The 17,533-nt window shown below is 38.1% G+C and overlaps 2 protein-coding genes across 2 annotated transcripts; both read left to right on the top strand.

The window, feature by feature from the left end:
* Positions 1-464: 464 nt before the first annotated feature.
* On the top strand, positions 465-13,033 carry LOC132132171 (protein lin-54 homolog). The gene is made up of 14 exons (XM_059544475.1): positions 465-644; positions 2,616-3,330; positions 5,971-6,088; positions 6,186-6,319; positions 6,438-6,593; positions 7,291-7,492; positions 8,139-8,209; positions 8,369-8,566; positions 8,648-8,739; positions 9,122-9,193; positions 10,668-10,770; positions 10,950-11,087; positions 11,195-11,397; positions 11,734-13,033. Exons 2-14 carry the CDS (start codon positions 2,638-2,640, stop codon positions 11,930-11,932), a joined length of 2,379 nt encoding a protein of 792 aa, XP_059400458.1. The 5' UTR covers positions 465-644; positions 2,616-2,637; the 3' UTR covers positions 11,933-13,033.
* Positions 13,034-16,699: 3,666 nt separating this feature from the next.
* LOC132132846 (SOSS complex subunit C-like) lies at positions 16,700-17,533 on the top strand. Its single transcript, XM_059545373.1, has 4 exons — positions 16,700-16,724; positions 16,978-17,074; positions 17,211-17,298; positions 17,389-17,533. The coding sequence occupies exons 1-4, from the start codon at positions 16,700-16,702 to the stop codon at positions 17,482-17,484; spliced, it is 306 nt and encodes a 101-aa protein (XP_059401356.1). The 3' UTR covers positions 17,485-17,533.

Genomic DNA, 17,533 nt, shown 5'->3' on the forward strand with positions numbered 1-17,533 from the left:
ACTATATATTTTTTATCATATACACAAAAGTAATTCAAAGTAAAAAAAAAATAATAATAATAATAAATAAAAATAAAAAAGCCTATATTATACTTCAACATTAGCTATTTTTATATACAATAAAGTTACTAATATGATATAATAATAATTAATATCAATTAAATCGAATACATTTTAATATATAAAGTGAATATAGGTAAAGTGATTCACTTTCTGATTATTTGTCATTGGCATTATTTTTAAAATATGATCCAAATGGCTACATCAATATTTCTGTTGTATATATATATATATATATATATATATATATATATATATATATAAATCATAAAATAGAAATAATAAAATTGAACCTCTGGTCAATATTTTTTTTCTTTGGAAATAGAATGATGCTTTATTATAAAACAGAAACCTCTGGTCTATTTCTGCTGCACGGAAGTTACTGCGTGACGTCATTTGTTGTTTCCGATGAAGGCGTGGTTTGATTATGGGATGTTAGAGGTGAAATGGCGCTCGGCGCGGTATTTTAAACAATCGTCTTAGTCTGCGAGCGGATGATCGACGCGATGCGGCGCCGAGTCGGGCTTCACAGAGACTGATCGAGTGGAAACCTCGAGGACTTTAGGAGAGCGTCTCGAGCGAGCGTAAGAAAAGCTTTGAGCTCGGGAGCGCGTTCATGATCCGAGCTCGTTACGCTAGCCGAGCTGCTAACAGTGAGAGTTAGCTTAGGCTCATCCTGACAGTCAGACACCTCACAGCTGACTCTGCTTCATCCTCGCTTCACTGCGCTATTAGTTTCACGGAGAACCTGTGAGGTGTTATTATACACATAACTTATATATGAGACGTAATGTTGAGGCAGAGTGACGTGTTCCCCTTCTGTTGTTGTTTTTGTTAATTACGCAGTATTTTGGTTATAAACAGTGTACAAGTTCGACTTTTTCGCTCAGGTTGTTCATTTTATGATGTGTTATGTTGTATGTACAATATGCACTGATTCAGCTAATTGTAATTATTATAAATATTAAGTATTCACTGCCTTTTATTTCAGTTTTATAAACTTAGTCTAGTTTTATGTATATATATGGAATACGAATCTCGTTGACAGTTACCTTTAAAGAGAGTTATGTGGCTTTCGTTTGAAGGACAAACTCTTTAACATGCATTATTTAAAAATATTACGTTTTTTAGATATAGACTTGATTGATCCTAATTGAAATGATATCAGTGAAGGGACAGTTGCAGTGAAAATGTTGTTTCTATTTTGTTGGTCAAAGCCTGTGTGTGTGGCTTTATTTTCTTCTCTGGCTGACAGAATCCGTCTCCAATCATGTAGTGCGCAGTGATAGTGAATGATAACTCTTGAAGATCAACATGTTTTGTTTCAGTGAAGGATTGGTCCTCGCGCAGTAACTCATGAGTGCGCTTGTGAATTGAGTTATTTCCATGGCAACAGAATTGTCAGGAGAGCGGGCGCGTGGAATATCAACAGACTCCGCCTGATGTGAAACTGACAGACGCTCTTGATCGCTTTCAGTGAAGTGTTGAGGTAAAGGATTAAACACGGATTGTTATTGTCAGGCACGTCCACAGAGGCCTGCTGTTGTTTTAACTGCTGTGAAAATGTTACATGTTACGTTTAAGATACTAAATGCGTGCATTAAAGGTTGTTTAAGCCACTTTTCTGTGGCGCACATAACTGTCCAGCTAGTTCGTGTTAGCTGCGCTTGAAATATAATTGTGTTAACTGCTGGTTAGCTCCTGTGCTAGTTAGTCGCGTAGCAGCTGAGCTTAAACAGCTGTACGCGACGCGGAATGAATGGGAGCGGTCCGGGCGCATCGCGTCGCTCGCAGTGTGTGGAGCGTTTAGTTAAAATGGGAATTTGAATGGCCCGCCAGTATGATTGTAGCAGATTATTATGTGACATAATTATGCAGCTGTGCTGATATGAGGGGTTGGACTAGTAGTTTCACTCCAAACTGTCAAGTATATATAATATACAAAAATGCTGTCTATACATGTTGAAAAAGAAAACATTGTGCCCACAAACCCTTTAGTATATTTAAATATTTAACTTGTTTTCTTTACCCAGAAAAGTCATTAGAATTACTGCAAGGCTAATATCATGGAAATATTTGATGGGAAATATTTGGAGAACTAAGTTACTCTATAATGTTTATATGCGTGGTATGCATGTATGCATGTGTGTGTGTGTGAGTGTGTGAGTGTGTTTGTTTGTTTCACCTTTTCCTTTTTGAAGTAGTAAAATACTTCTACGTAAAATAAACGTAAAATAAAGTAAAATACTCAAAAGTTTAGGTTAAGTTAAGAAATGAATGGTTTTACTCTGCAGATACATTTTAGTAGTTTACATTGTTATTTGTATTTCAAATAAATGCTGCTCAAATAAACTTTCTATTTATCAAAGAATCCTGAAAAAAATGTATCACTGTTTCAACAAAATCATTAAGTAGCACTATTTTCAACATTAATAATAATAATAAAATGAAATCTTTCTTCAGCAGCAAATCAGCATATAATGAATTCTTCTTGCTTTTCAGCAATATATTCTCATCTCTAGCTTCTCATTTAAGATGTGTCTTATTCCCCACAGTGTGTTTTCAGTAACTTTGTACATGATGGATGTGGTTTCACCTGAGCTCAACAGCCTCCTCCCTGATGAGATTATGGATACAGAAGCCATCGCGATGGATGAGGAGCTCCCCACCGAGCACCTCTCCGCTCCTCCCCAATCTGAACCTGAGCCGCTGCAGGTCCCAATGGAGACAGAGGTGCCTGAAATTGTCAGCTTGTGTCCAGCCACCACATCTATGCAGATGAGCTCCACCTCCACTGATGCTCAGTGCAGCACCAGTTCAGGAACTCAACTCCTCCTCGCCCCCTCTGGCCTCATAACCGGCACCACCATGACCACCACCACCTCAACCAAAACCACCGGTCCTGCGGTGACTCAGAACCTCCCCAAAATCTCCAGTGTTACTGTCCCAGCCAATCACCAGCTCATCATCAACAAAGTGGCCAGTGCCCCCTCTGCAGATGGCAAGTCTCCAGGAACTGCTGTGCTCAAGCCAGAGGGCCAAAAACTCTTGGTTGCTGGCCTCAGTAAAACAGGACAGCCCATTATGTTGGCTCTGCCCCACACTTGGAACAAGCCCGCCACTACCCAGGGCACAGGAGATGCCAAGGCCCAGCCGACGCAGATCAAAATGTTGACTACCGTAGGGAAGCCTGTGATAGCGGTGAGCTCAGCCAGTCAGCTGATGGGCAGCTCCACCACACTGCAGGCCCATCAGCTCAAGACACTCCAGGTTGGTGTTTACAACATTTCGTTAAACACTCATGCAGACATTGCAGAAATTAAGCATATATTACCATTTTATTTTAAGACCCTAAAGAGACACTTTAATTGCAAGGGTCTTTTCTTGGCCACAGTTTCTCATAATTATCCAGTGTTTTTTTCTTATCTTTTTTTTTTGTGTTTTTTTTTTGCCAAGGTTAACTAATGTAAGAATTTGTAATTGCTGCAGCAGACAAGTTGTTAGTCACTTGTACACTTTCAAGCATGGAAAGAATAGAAAAACTTTCATATTTGTTTTTTTTAGCAAGTAAAAATATATTTATACTGTATTTTTATTTATTATAACTATATAAAGCCATTTATTTGTAATAAATAACATTGTTTTTACTTGTAAGGAAAATGCCTTTTTATTATTGTATTTTAAAATGATTTATTAATTTTAATGATCTTTATAGTAATTTCAAAAAAAGGAAACAGGCTTAATTGCTTTATTTTTAAAATGAGCTATTATCTTTATTTATAATAATATAATATTTATAGTAACATTTAAAATATATAATTTTAGTTTTATTAAAGGGATTATTCACCCACAAATGAAAATTACCCCATGATTTACTCACCCTCAAGCCATCCTAGGCGCATGTGACTTTCTTCTTTCAGACGAATCCAGTTGGAGTTAAATTTAAAAACATCCTGGCTCTTTCAAGTTTTATAATGGTAGTTAGTGAGTGTTATTTTTAAATAATCCAAAAGAAGTCCAATAAAGCACATCCATCCATCATAAAAAGTGCTCCACACGGCTCCTGTGGTGAATCAATGCGTTTTTGTACGAAAAAAATCAATATATAGCTTCTGCAAACTATTGTACAGCGTTCACAAAAGAACCTCATTCCAGTGGATGATGTAGGACGTAAGAGTAAGGTCCGGCAAGAATATGCTAGTCTCGCGAGAACCAACATTTGTTTACAGGAGCAAAGGAAGCAAAGTTTCCATACTGTTGTAAAGGAAAACCAGTCCCCTCTTGGCTTATATCAAAATCCTCTGCCATTTTTGCCATTTTGGACTTCTAATTCATGACCAGTGTTTTGCTCTCTCTGCTGGGCTTCCGCATTCGTTACTTTTCACTGGACCTTACGCATCGTCCTACGTCATCCGCTGTAATGAATGCACATACAACAGTTAGCGGAAGCAGAGACAATTTATAAGAGACATGCCACTTCCTCAATCCTCAATACAACTATATAAGGAAAACCCGTAACGGCAAAGATGGCGGTTGTATTCACATGTCCCGCCCCTCACGCTGGAAAGCCAATTATCTGCTTTCAACAGTCAAGCTGGTAAACATTTAAGCCTATAGTTTGGTTCCACTGACGTATGCGCACAGTTGAGGAACCCTTGCGCATACATAGTAAAAGTGTAACCTGTGGGGAAAAAGGCGTTTTAAACCTTATTTTGGGGCAACATTTTTCAGACATTTTTATCATATTTTACTGCTGTTTCTATACATGCAGTTTTTATGTCCCGGTGACCAGTGAAAGTGCAGTTCTGACTCTATGCCCATTTATTTAGATAGGAGCCTGGTTTCGTTAGTCTGAAATAGCTGCCCGGAGGCGTTGCCAAGATGGCGGCAGAGTGGCACGACTTGCCTAAAAGGACTTTGGCGGAAGTTAGAGATAATGGTTTATAAAGTTTTAAATATGGATATTTTTTTTATAAAAACACATTGATCTGCTGCAGGGAGTCTTTATTACACCCCCCCCCCCCCCCCCAAACTTTTTATTATGGATGGAGGCACTTTATTTGACACCTTTTGGAATATTAAAAAATAGCACTCATTCACGACCATTATGAATCGTGGAAGAGTCGGGATGGTTTACACACACACATATATATATGTATATATATATGTATATATGTATATATATATATATATATATGTGTATATATATGTATATATATATGTATATATGTATATATATATGTATATATATGTATATATGTATATATATATGTATATATATGTATATATATATGTATATATGTATACATATATATATACATGTATACATATATATATATCCGCACCGCGGATTCACCACAGCGGCGAGGGATCTTCAGCAGAGCGTCCCGGGCTTTGGCACCACTGTAACGAATTAAACCTTCATAATCATCGGGAAGAAGGAGGCGGGAACCAGCGGACAATCCAATAAAGACTTTAATAACAAAATAAACAATAGCTCCGATTGGATTTGTCTGAAAGAAGAAAGTCATGTACACCTAGGATGGCATGAGGGTGAATAAATTATGGGGTCATGTTCATTTTTGGGTGAACTATCCCTTTAATAACTATTTAATTACTATTTAAATAGAATCATTGTTATTATATATTTAGTCATATTTATAAAAAATACAATTTATGTTTAACTGTATTTTTAAATCACTTATATTCAGTTGTTATTGTTTATAATAATAAAAATTATAATTATTTTGTAGCCGTTTCTGCACCATAATTCTTCTGTATGGAAAAATGGCATGCGTTATTATGGTAAATGTAGTTTAGTTAAAGAGCTTAAAGTGCAATCTTCTTTCCTGTTCAGTGTCTATCAAGGGCATCTGAAATAATTGCCAAGTATCACATTTCTCTTCACAGATCACTAAGAAGCCGACAGTATCTACAGCTGGACCGATGATAACAAAGCTGATCATCACAAAAGCCCTGAACAGTAAAGGACTGTCCAGCCCAGCTTCCGTGGCTCCTGTAGTGACTGGTACTCTTTATAAAATACAACATGAGCAAGAGTGATATTTTTTATATAACAGCACAGCTATGATATCTAAATTTGACTTCCTTTCTTTTGTCCACAGGGCGAGTTGTTACCCAGAGTACTCCATTGACACCTCCACGCACCGTCACCATTGGTGAGACCGTCAGCACTGTACCACAGAATACATCTGGCAACAGCAAAGTCGCCATCTCACCTCTCAAGTCTCCCAGCAAGGTCTTGAGTCTTTTAAATCTAAAAACTGGCATCGCAATCACATGCCTTTTCTTTCTCAATGATGGCCACACTATGGTTTCTGATGTCACCCTCTTCCTCATGTTTCTCCTGTCTGTAGCTGACTGTAGTTTCCGTGGCCAGTCAGTCTCCAAACTCACCCCAGAAGTCTGTGACGCTGCCGCTTAATGTGGCTCTGGGCCAGCAGATCCTCACAGTTCAACAGTCTGCTGCCACTTCTCCAGCTAAAGCAGGAACCAGCCAGCCCACCGCACAGGTACGCCCAACTAGAACCAGTTTGCTATGAAGTCAAATATAGATTTTAAACTGCCCCATCCTGTAATAACAGCCTGTATTCAGAGCTTTCACGTGACGTCACACCCTTACAGGAACGCCCACATGGAGGGCAAAATAAGGCTATCCAGTGCTGACCTCCAGTTATTTTTATGCGGTTTGATGATGCTGACTTGGCACAGGCAAGCAGATGAACCCAGAATATAAACGCAATGCATAAAGTTTTACATTAAATGTTTTCCCATAGAAAACAGTTTTAAAGAAAACACTTAACCGTTTATTGCATTGCGTTCATGTTCCAAGCTCATCTGCTCGCCTGCAAAAAGCACACATTTGTATTGAATTTGATCTTGTAATATCATTGTTTTAAAGGTACTTTTAAGTGTTTTCACATGAAACATTTTAGCATGTCTTGCAGTTTTTAACTGAAATATTTCAGCGGGTGTTTTAAATGTAATGCAAATGGCCAAAACTTGCATTTTGTTCACATATCTTTCTTTTGTCCTTTTGAGAGATGATCGAAATATTTGTGTATAGGAAACAGATGGAAAACTGAAGGGCTTGTGCTGCAGTTCTGTGGATGTTTTTCCCGCCAGGCCTTTGAGCCAGTCACATGTCTGGAAACTATGAATGTGTAATTTTACATGTTGACTACATTTAATGCTGATTTCTGTGTACAGACTGTAAAGCCAGTGCAGACGATGGGAGGAGTGGGAACATCCCAGTTTAAGACCATCATCCCCCTCACCACCCCTCACAACGTGCAGCAGATCCAGGTGCCGGGCAGCCGCTTCCATTATGTGCGACTGGTAACGGCCACCACTGGCAGCACCACGCCACAGTCGGGCGGCAGCACAAACACCAACCCTTCCATCCAACAAGGTCAGTATATCACAGTCAACCCATGTGAGAAGAATTTTAAAGGGATAGTTCACCAAAAAACTCAAATTACCCCATGATTTACTCGCCCTCAAGCAATCCTAGGTGTATATGACTTTCTTCTTTCAAGCTTTGTAATGGCAGTGAATGGGGCTTGAGATTTTGAAGCAAAATAAAGTGCATATATCCATCATATGTAGTACACTTTGTCATGAACTGTATCAATAACCACACTGATTTCAGTCTCAGTTAGTTGTAAGCTGTATGTTTATGGTTCAAGTGAATCAGCTCATAAGGGTTAACTTTTCGGGCATTAAATTGTTTCCCTGAATGTGCCTGATATAGTCAAAAGAACCAGAGGAGTAAAAAGAAATCAAAAGAACCACAGGAGTCTTTTATTTTGCGATCAAACTACACTTTAAAGATTTTTTTTCTGTATACCTGGAACTGGTTTTCAGATCCCATAATTCCTGTTTTGGGCAATGGTCCATAAATATTCACCCCTCTTGTCACGCAGTATTGTTTTTCTAATGGGTGCATTGCAGAATTCGGTTTTTAAGAATGACTTTAATGATAGGATTGAAAATGAATTGACTTGTAATCATTTAAGGAAATTCAATAACGTATTTATTGTTGTGTTGTTACAAAGCCAAGCCTGTAATGATGAATGCTGCAGTACGGATGTCTGTACCCATCGTCCCAGCACAGAGCATCAAACAGGTACACAGTCAAACAACTCGTTCATCACATACAGTTGAACAGTGACACCATTGTTATGGATGATCTTGCAGCTTTAGGTGTTTTTGCTGTATGGCTTTGTGTACATAATCTGTTATTCATCAGAAACAGTTCACACATGCTTGAACATCTTGAACCCAGGTGGTACCCAAACCCTTGACATCAGCAGCTCAGGTGGTGACCACGAGTCAGACGCCCCAGCGTCTCATCATGCCAGCCACACATCTACCACAAATCCAGCCCAACCTCACCAGCCTGCCGCCGGGCACTGTGCTCACCCCCGCCCACGGCTCGGGGAACATGGGCTATGCTGTGTTACCGGCCCCTTACGTTACACAGGTCCGTATGTCAGCGATGGAGCAGGATGTATGAGTTTGTCTGGTTGTTTAAAGGGATTCTCCCATTTTCTTGTTCCCATAGATCGCTCAGCCTACGTTTGTTACTTTGACCAGCAGCTCCACCTTCTCAACAGCCACCCCCATACAGACTCAAGCCAGGCTTACACTCAATGGGTGAGCCGAGTGCCACATGCCTCACTGTTACGTGTGTGTGTGTGTGTGTGTGTGTGTGTGTGTGTGTGTGTGTGTGTGTGTGTGTGTGTGTGTGCGTGCGCGCGCGTGCGTGCGTGCACCCATTCTGGCAAAATGTGTTGGAATGTGCATGGGCTGATTTTGAGCTACAGGCAAAAAAAGTGAAAAATGTCACTCATGTTTTTACAAAGCCTTCGTCTAGCGATCCCAATGCTGCAAATAATAATTTTAGATGTTTAATTACCTTTATTTGGTTACTACCTTTATTACCTTAATATGTATTCATTGTGACTCATTTTGCCAGCACAGGGCACATATTTACAAATTAACCCTAAGGTTGCATTCTGCCTGTGTTTTATTACAGTTTATCAACGTCTGAAGCAACTTCAAGGCCGAGAAAACCCTGCAACTGCACACGGTCACAGTGTCTGAAATTGTATGTTACCCAGCATTTGTTTCAATTCTTTTAAAGTTGAAAATGGCCCATAATATAAAGGGTGTAACCTGTTCCCGCTGCTGCATTTGGCAAGTGCTTTCATAGTTTCCAGATCCAGTTGTAGAATATTACAACAATTTCCTTCCTTTTAACAATCTGCAGTTCAGTTCACATACTGTCAAATTCACCAGTAAGAACAGATAATTCATACAGACGGGAAGCAGATTAACACAGGTACAACTTTAATTTCAAATTGTATTGCTCACAAGCACTCCTTGTCAAGCATTTACTGCAGTTACACTGGCACAAAAAAATCGGATTTTTTTTGCTCACATCTTATTGGAATTTGTTGCACACATATAAACCCAAAAGGCCTTTTTTTCGCATCCAATCTGAGCCACTTCCAAATGTGGATTTTAATTGGATACATATCCGATATCTGGACATCCAACCTACGCGCTACTTTATTTCACTAAAGAATTCCACCTCTAAAGAGCTGTAGATAGAATAGAATAACAAATGAAAATTACCATTGTTTTCAGTTATTTATCCTTTCAGTCAGATTTTGTGCTGCAAAACATTCATGACAGCTGTTGTCCATGCTGGCTAATAATAATGGCCATTTGACGTGAATTATATAAATATTTTTAAGGGCATGGCCATTCAAAACCCAAGGGTCTACTGTGTGCATGGTATCGGTTAACCAGTCGTGTCTAAAAGTGAATGTAAACCGACGGGTCAAAAGGTTGGATCTGTGCAGAGGATGGCAGTGGATGTTTTTTTTTTTTTTTCTTCGGAAGCATTACATGTAATTCAAGTCAAATGTTTGGGGTCAGTAAGATTTTTTTTTTTTTATACTTCAAGATGGATGCATTGAATTGATTTAAATTTGATCATTTCAAAATTCCAAAATGTTTTGCATTTTGAATTTAAGAACGATACAAAAGATTACTTTCAAATAACTGCTGTTCTTTTGAAATTTATATTCATCAGCCAATCTTGAAAATGAATTTTCCCATTAGGAAAATAGTAAACAGAAAATTCAGCTTTGATCACAGGAAAAAAATTTAAAACATTAAAATACACAACAGTTATTTTAAATTATATTAAAAATAATGTACAATATCTTTCTGTATTTTAGGTCAAATGAACGCAGTCTTAGTGAGCGTAAGAAATTTTAACATTAAAAATCTTACCACTTTTGAACATTTATGTTACTCTTAAGGAGATGATACATTGGGCAACTTTTTGAGCAATGTTGCCGTCAGCGGGAAAACAAGTGAGACACAGGGCCCTCAATCGGTCTAAAGTGTCCAGATTGTTGGCCATTCTCATTGGGTAACTGGCCAAGCAACATTGCTCTGCAACATTCCTCAAAACGTTGCCTCGTGTATCATCACCTTTACAGCAACTGCAGTTCTTTGATGAATAGTACCTTGCATTTACACTAAGAGTTTAATCTCTCATCTCACAGGTATTGTGATTGCTTTGCCAACGGGGAGTTCTGTAATAACTGCAACTGTGTTAATTGCTTTAACAACCTTGATCATGAGAGTGAAAGACTGAAGGCCATTAAGGTAATGAACCTGCCAAACATAATACTTCAAATGTGCCTTTATTTCTATTTGCCAGTTAACAACCACCTAGCAATAGCAAGCCAACGCCCTTGACATCTCGTTTGTTTTGCTGTACAGGACAGTTCTGCTGTAATGCTTTGAATATCTATAGGCATCGAATGTAATGTACTTTCTCCCAGTCATGCTTAGACAGAAACCCTGTGGCTTTCAAGCCCAAGATTGGCAAAGGCAAACAAGGGGAGTCGGACAGGAGACACAGCAAAGGCTGCAACTGTAAGAAGTCTGGCTGTCTGAAAAACTACTGCGAGTGTTATGAGGTGAATGTTAGCACTCTGCACAGAATGTGGAAGTGTCCTATAGAAGATCTGGTCAGTCTTCTCTGATGTTTGGGAACAGATATCATTCTATCATCTCTTCACTTCAGGCAAAGATCATGTGTTCGTCCATCTGCAAATGCATGGGCTGCAAGAACTTCGAGGAGAGTCCGGAGAGGAAGACGCTGATGCACCTGGCAGACGCTGCAGAGGTGCGAGTTCAGCAGCAAACCGCAGCCAAAACCAAACTGTCCTCACAGATCTCAGACCTGCTCACCAGAACCACACCGGCCGTCACCAGCGGAGGCGGAAAGTACGTCCCACCTTCACTTTATCAGCTCTGCATTATCATCAGTACATCACAATATATCCACCAATTACCCATGAACCTCATAATCCGCTCCCTAGCAACAACCCATAGCACTTTGACAACTTCCTATCAATTTGCCAAGCAACCACCTAGCAGCTTCTTGGTGAACCACACAGCAATTAATGAGTAAAAACTACTTCTAATACCATAGCAATATATATTTAAAGTGGTTACTAGGTTATTTCCTGTGTGTTCTAATGGAAAACCTACACACTTTGTGTCCTTTTAGTTTTCGAAAATCATCTTCTTGTAATGGTTCAAGTGTAAATCTCTTTCCAGGTTGCCATACACATTCGTAACAAAGGAAGTGGCCGAGGCGACGTGTGACTGTCTGCTGGAGCAGGCCGAGCAGGCCGAACTCAACAACCAGCCTCAGGCCGTGGCAGAGCGCCTCATTCTGGAGGAGTTTGGTCGCTGCCTCAGGAGAATCGTTAGTTTTGCTGGCAAAGCCAAGACGGACTGTCCCATCAGCTGCTAGAGCCGTGACTCAGACCCAGGGTGTTGCTGAACCTAGACTCGGGCTCCACTGAGGGCACTCTTACCGGCCCTCATATGGATTCATGGGCCTTCTAATAAAAAGACACAAACCAGAACTTCCCATTGGCCAGTGAGATGTGTTGTGGAGGACTACAGTACTTCATTGTAGCCCCTGCGATGGTCTCACACTGGTTGCTTTACAGGAAGGGGTTTATTTTATAGCAGTGGATGCAATTTTAAGCTAGTTTTTGTTTTGTTTGGCAAAGTTTTCCACTTTTAAATCTGCATAATCATGATATTTGGTTGTCTTTTAAATCTGGATTTTCGTCTTCTCATTCACCGTTGTCAGAAAGCTCCACTTTTTTTTTTTCTTCCTAATAACCTCGGGACAGTTGGGATGCGGAAGGAACTTCCCTGCACATGTAATTAGTCGTCTGATCATGACTTGTATACAGTAAGTAGCCTCTGCTGTAGCTTCATTCTATTTAAGTGCTCACTGCAGATCTTGCTCCTTAATCAGTATCGGGTTCAGTTCATGTTCAAGCATGCAGACATTCAGCCGACCCGGTCTAAGAGTCACACGAGATTGTAGCAGAGCACGGCGGTACAGATTTCCTGTACTCCAAAAATCTGATAAGATTACTCTTTACTGGTGAAAAGAGCAGCTAAATAAGCTTTGTAATCCTGTAGTGAGTCTATGCTCCTTCATCTCAGTCCACACATCAGTTGAGAACCTGCTCACTGATTCTATTCACGAAGTTCGTTTGTTTTGGGTTTTCTTTGCAGTTATTGGTTGATCCGCTTTGTCAGGGCTGAATTAAACCAAACCTTTCCATACTCCGAGTCTGATGAGTCTACACGTCTGTAGTCACTAAAACACTTTGAGTCAGTCTCCTGAAACCTGTCAATGTCCAGTTCATACTACATCCCAACATTTTTTTTTGTTTTTTTTGCTTAAAGAAAAACAAGTTTATTTTAGGAGCTATTAAAAAGTTATTTTACCCAAAAATGAAAGTTCTGTCATTTACTCACCCTTGTGTTGTTTCAAACCTGTATGACTTCCTTCTTCTGGTGAATATAAAAGAAGAGATTTTAAGAAATGTGTCCGTGTTTGTTTTCTTTTGTCTCTCTCAATGTTAAAGATAATAGTAACCGAAACTCTCTTTGTACAACAGGAGGGTGGATAAATGACAAAATGTTAATTTTTGGGTGAACTGCCTTAATTCCATTATCATTATGAAACTGCAATCATTATGCATAATGCAGGAAAAATGTCATTATCATTACTGTAAATGTTCTTTTTACTTAAAATGACCTGGATTACAGTTTGTTTTTTACTTTAGTGGTATAAAATTATTTTTCAGTAATTAGAATCAAAATGAGTTTTGGTTTATACAGAATTTTCATAAACCATATCTAATATGTGTATGATAAAAGGGGAAAACTCATTACTGTAATTGGGTTAAAATAAGTATTGCAGTTAGATTTTTTACATGAGATTTTTTTTGTTTTTGTTTTATATTAAATGTTTTTCATAAATTAAGGATAATCTTGCATAAAGTAATCAAATTACATGTAATGCAAGGAAAATGTCATTCTCATTACAGTACTTATAATTTTTGATTTTTAAGAACTTTGGTTTCTTTTTAGTTGCAAAACATTACAGTAATGAGAATAAAAAATACATTTATATAGAATTTATAAATATAATAAGATGATCAGTATGCATAATGCAAGAAAAAAATAAACCGTATGATCGTTTAAATAAAATGTTATTACAGTTTGGATCACTCTTTAAAAAATTAGATTTTATTGTTATTAAATAATATATAAAGGTAATTTTTTTGGTACAGAAAATAGGATTATGTTTATTAAATTACTTTTTTTTTTTTTTGAGGTTTTGGGGTGAAATATTACGTGTTCTGTTTGTGATTCACTGGCATGTGTTTCCTTCTTGAAGGCAAGTAATATTAAATGGGATATTAAATGTTTCTATGGTAGAAGTGCTATAAGAAACAAATTCATCAACTGGAGGTGGTCTGTAGGTTTGGCTGAAGCCATGATTTGGTTGGCACAGGTGCTTAACATGGACTTTTAAGCATTATTTTAGAGCACTAGAGGACCGGCTGACTTCATTTTACATAGTGCCTTCTCACATAACAGCTCAAACGATTCCTCACTGTGCTCTGTGGAAGTCTGCTTTCTTAAACACAGATTAAACGTTAACAATTGATTCAAAATAAAAACTGCTGCATGTAATCTGCCAAAATAGTATGATTTTATTCCGTTTTATTTCATATATCAGACAGTTACTAAAACTTTGAAGGAACTTAATACTCTTATCTTGCCCAGACTCAAACATGCTTGTTGAATGCAGCTTTTATTCACCACTAAACAGACCATCACACTGTCATTATATTTTTGACATTTTATAACTGAAGGTTTCTGATCAGCCCTACATTTCACATGATATATTTCATATCAAACAGCTGGTTAAGTGTTCAAACCGTTTAGGAAAAATGTGGAATAGGGTGATGTTTCCTCATATTTCCTTTATGAAATAAACTGCTTATGCACCTTGTTATGCCTTAATAACCGTCTCTATACTCAGGGCTTTTTTATGAAAATGTCCTCATAACTGATAGTAAAGATAAAGTGAAGTGAAGTGACATTCAGCCAAGTATGGTGACCCATACTCAGAATTTGTGCTCTGCATTTAACCCATCCAAAGTGCACACACACAGAGCAGTGAACACACACACACACTGTGAGCACACACCCGGAGCAGTGGGCAGCCATTTATGCTGCGGCGCCCAGGGAGCAGTTGGGGGTTCAGTGCCTTGCTCAAGGGCACCTAAGTCGTGGTATTGAAGGTGGAGAGAGAACTGTACATGCACTCCCCCCACCCACAATTCCTGCCGGCCCAGGACTCGAACTCACAACCTTTCGATTGGGAGTCCGACTCTCTAACCATTAGGCCACGACTTCCCATTATTTAGCTGCACGACTGCAAGCATTATTTAGCTGCACGACTGCAAGCAATCTGCTAGACGACTCACATAATTGCATTCTTGTCTTTCATCAGCTGTTTTGGAGCTGTCTTCTATTTTTAATATTGTCATAACCACATCTTTCAAATGATGCATCTGCCTGCAGTATTTTTGCCTATTATAGAGAAGACGTGATAATGCACTGTTCCTCTGTGCCATCCAACATGTTCATATTTACTTTTTCATATTTTATGGTGATAAACGCTGTTCATATTCCAGACCCTTTCCTCCATTCAATTTCTGACACATACAAATGATTTTCAGGTTGTTCTTTTGTCGAAAAAGAAGATAATGAACAATGTATTTAGCCAGTCAATCGTATCATGTATAAATGTAAATGAATATTAGTGCTCCTTTGTACCTTTCGGAAAATTGTCATGTTTTTTCACAAATGAAACCTTTCACTAATGTAAAAATAGTTTCATATGATAGTAGTGTTTGAGTTTGTCCATTGCTTTTGTTTTTTTCTGTTTGTCCATTCTTTCTGTTTAAATGTATACCATGTATCAGAATTAAAATCCCTCTGAGCTACAATGAAAATTTATTTTCAGAGTCATTAAAAGAGTGATGAAGAAAATTAATTTAACACTTCATAATAAGCACTTATTTCTTCATTTCAGTATTTCATTGATTTCCATATGTCAGGTAAACATATGAATACATTTTTTTAATTATCTTTAATTTATGTTGCATAGAGCTGATTATGCTACCCAATAATATAGAAGCTGCTGAACCCTGTGATTCTAATAAAATAAGTTCAAATGAATTTAATTTCAATAAAATATGTTAATAATAATCAAACATAAAATTGATTTGCCTTTTGCTAACGTTTGAAACATAAAATGTATGTTTTGTAAATTTATATGTTATGGTGATATTTGAAGTCCAAATAGCAGCATAACAAAGAAAAGATATATAGCAAAATAAAGATAATTAATTATTAGAACATTAAGAAAGAAGAACTCGCGAGCGTTCCAAAGGTTCAGACTCGCTCCAGTTCTCCAGGCGGCGCGCGCGTGCGCGCGAGAGAGAGCTGCTTCGAGACACCCTTTTTTTTTTTGCAAAAAGGGAACAAATCAAGTGTGATTAGCCATAATAAACATAACATACAAAAAAATAAAATAGCCAGGGGAAGCTTACAAGTCATTACAAAGTGAAAGAGGACCATATGTTGATAGTTTTAACAGCCTTTTTGTTGTTTGAGCCAGAAATCAGATTAATATAAAGTTCAACTTCGTGGATAAAAAGTACAAAACAAGGTTTTTTAGAGCTTAATTTACATTTATGTATGTGAAATTTTGCCAAAAGTATTAATACATTTATAATGAAGTACGTTTTTTCTTTACTTTGACTTTTATAAAAGCAAAAATAACATCCTTCCACAATAAGGCAAAGTCTTTATAAATATGGTCAATGATGAATCTGCTGAGGTTTTGCCAAAATGTTCTGGTGTGTGGGCAATACCAAAAGAGGTACAAAACACTTTCAGGGTGGTCTTCACAAAAAGAACAGTTTGTATTGATGTCCCTTTTAAATTTAATCAAGTAATGATTAGCAGGGTAATATCTGTGATTTATTCTGAAAGATACTTCTTTCACCTTGTTTACTAATAAATATCTGTGAGGATCTGCTTCATTTATCAGAGGAGAGGACAACATTCATCCGTTTGGCGTAAATTTTAAAGTAGTTTCTCCTGTTTCATATTTAGAGTATGTCAAATGGCTGCGAATCCGCCCGGACAAGGTAAATACTGTAACATATCAGATGCCAGAAACAGCTGGACTATCATTTTTTATAATAATTAAAAAAGCCCTTTTTTTTTTAATCATTTTCGAAGTAACGTTAAATCCCTAAAAATAACAAAGCATACCCATCACACACATTGACGAGTGAAGCTTTAATCAGTCGTTGTGTTACTCTCGCTCTGTTTCTATTAGATTTGCCCATTTTCAATTTCACATTTGAATCATTTAAACTGTAAATTTGACCTCGGTAGGTTTGCAAAACAAGAACAGGGTTGCTATTCTAGCTGAGCTGGATAAGGAGAAGAGACGGCTGATACAGAGTGTGTCTATGAATAACCCAGGAGCCAGGTACTGTTATATCAACACCTATCACTAGAAACATATCTGATTTGAGGTTTTCACTGGTTCTCTCTCTCTTTCGTTTTGCATACTCTTAAAGAAGTCACATCATATGCAGTACAGTGTTTTGTCCTTTCTTTCCCAGCATCCCCCTCTGTCGACCAGCAGTGAAGGAGTTCAGGGATCAGGCCGAGCAGCAGCACATCGCAGCACAGCAGAAAGCAGCTTTACAGGTGCCATAAGCCTTATATAGGGAGTTTTTAGTATTTGTTTATTCTTGATAATGTCCATCAAATGTGCATTTTTCTCTGGTTTGGTTTCAGCATGCACATGCACACTCATCTGGCTTCTTCATCATTCAGGACTCCTCCTTTGGTAACCTAATACTGCCTGTGTTGCCCAGACTCGACCCGGAGTAAATCAACATTAGCTAGAAGGACTCACTCACTGTTTTGTAAAAACTTGCTA

This window comes from Carassius carassius, chromosome 49, assembly GCF_963082965.1.
Source record: "Carassius carassius chromosome 49, fCarCar2.1, whole genome shotgun sequence".
NCBI lineage: Eukaryota > Metazoa > Chordata > Actinopteri > Cypriniformes > Cyprinidae > Carassius > Carassius carassius.

What these genes read in the sequence shown, in the direction of transcription:
- LOC132132846 (XM_059545373.1), top strand. Translation starts at nt 16,700, where the DNA reads ATGGCTGCGAATCCGCCCGGACAAG. An exon ending in TGCGAATCCGCCCGGACAAG is followed by an intron (nt 16,725 to 16,977) that starts GTAAATACTGTA and finishes TGACCTCGGTAG; the next exon opens with GTTTGCAAAACAAGAACAGG. An exon ending in ATGAATAACCCAGGAGCCAG is followed by an intron (nt 17,075 to 17,210) that starts GTACTGTTATAT and finishes TTTCTTTCCCAG; the next exon opens with CATCCCCCTCTGTCGACCAG.
- LOC132132171 (XM_059544475.1), top strand. Translation starts at nt 2,638, where the DNA reads ATGATGGATGTGGTTTCACCTGAGCTCAACAGCCTCCTCCCTGATGAG. An exon ending in CGTGGCTCCTGTAGTGACTG is followed by an intron (nt 6,089 to 6,185) that starts GTACTCTTTATA and finishes TTTTGTCCACAG; the next exon opens with GGCGAGTTGTTACCCAGAGT. An exon ending in CCAGCCAGCCCACCGCACAG is followed by an intron (nt 6,594 to 7,290) that starts GTACGCCCAACT and finishes TTCTGTGTACAG; the next exon opens with ACTGTAAAGCCAGTGCAGAC.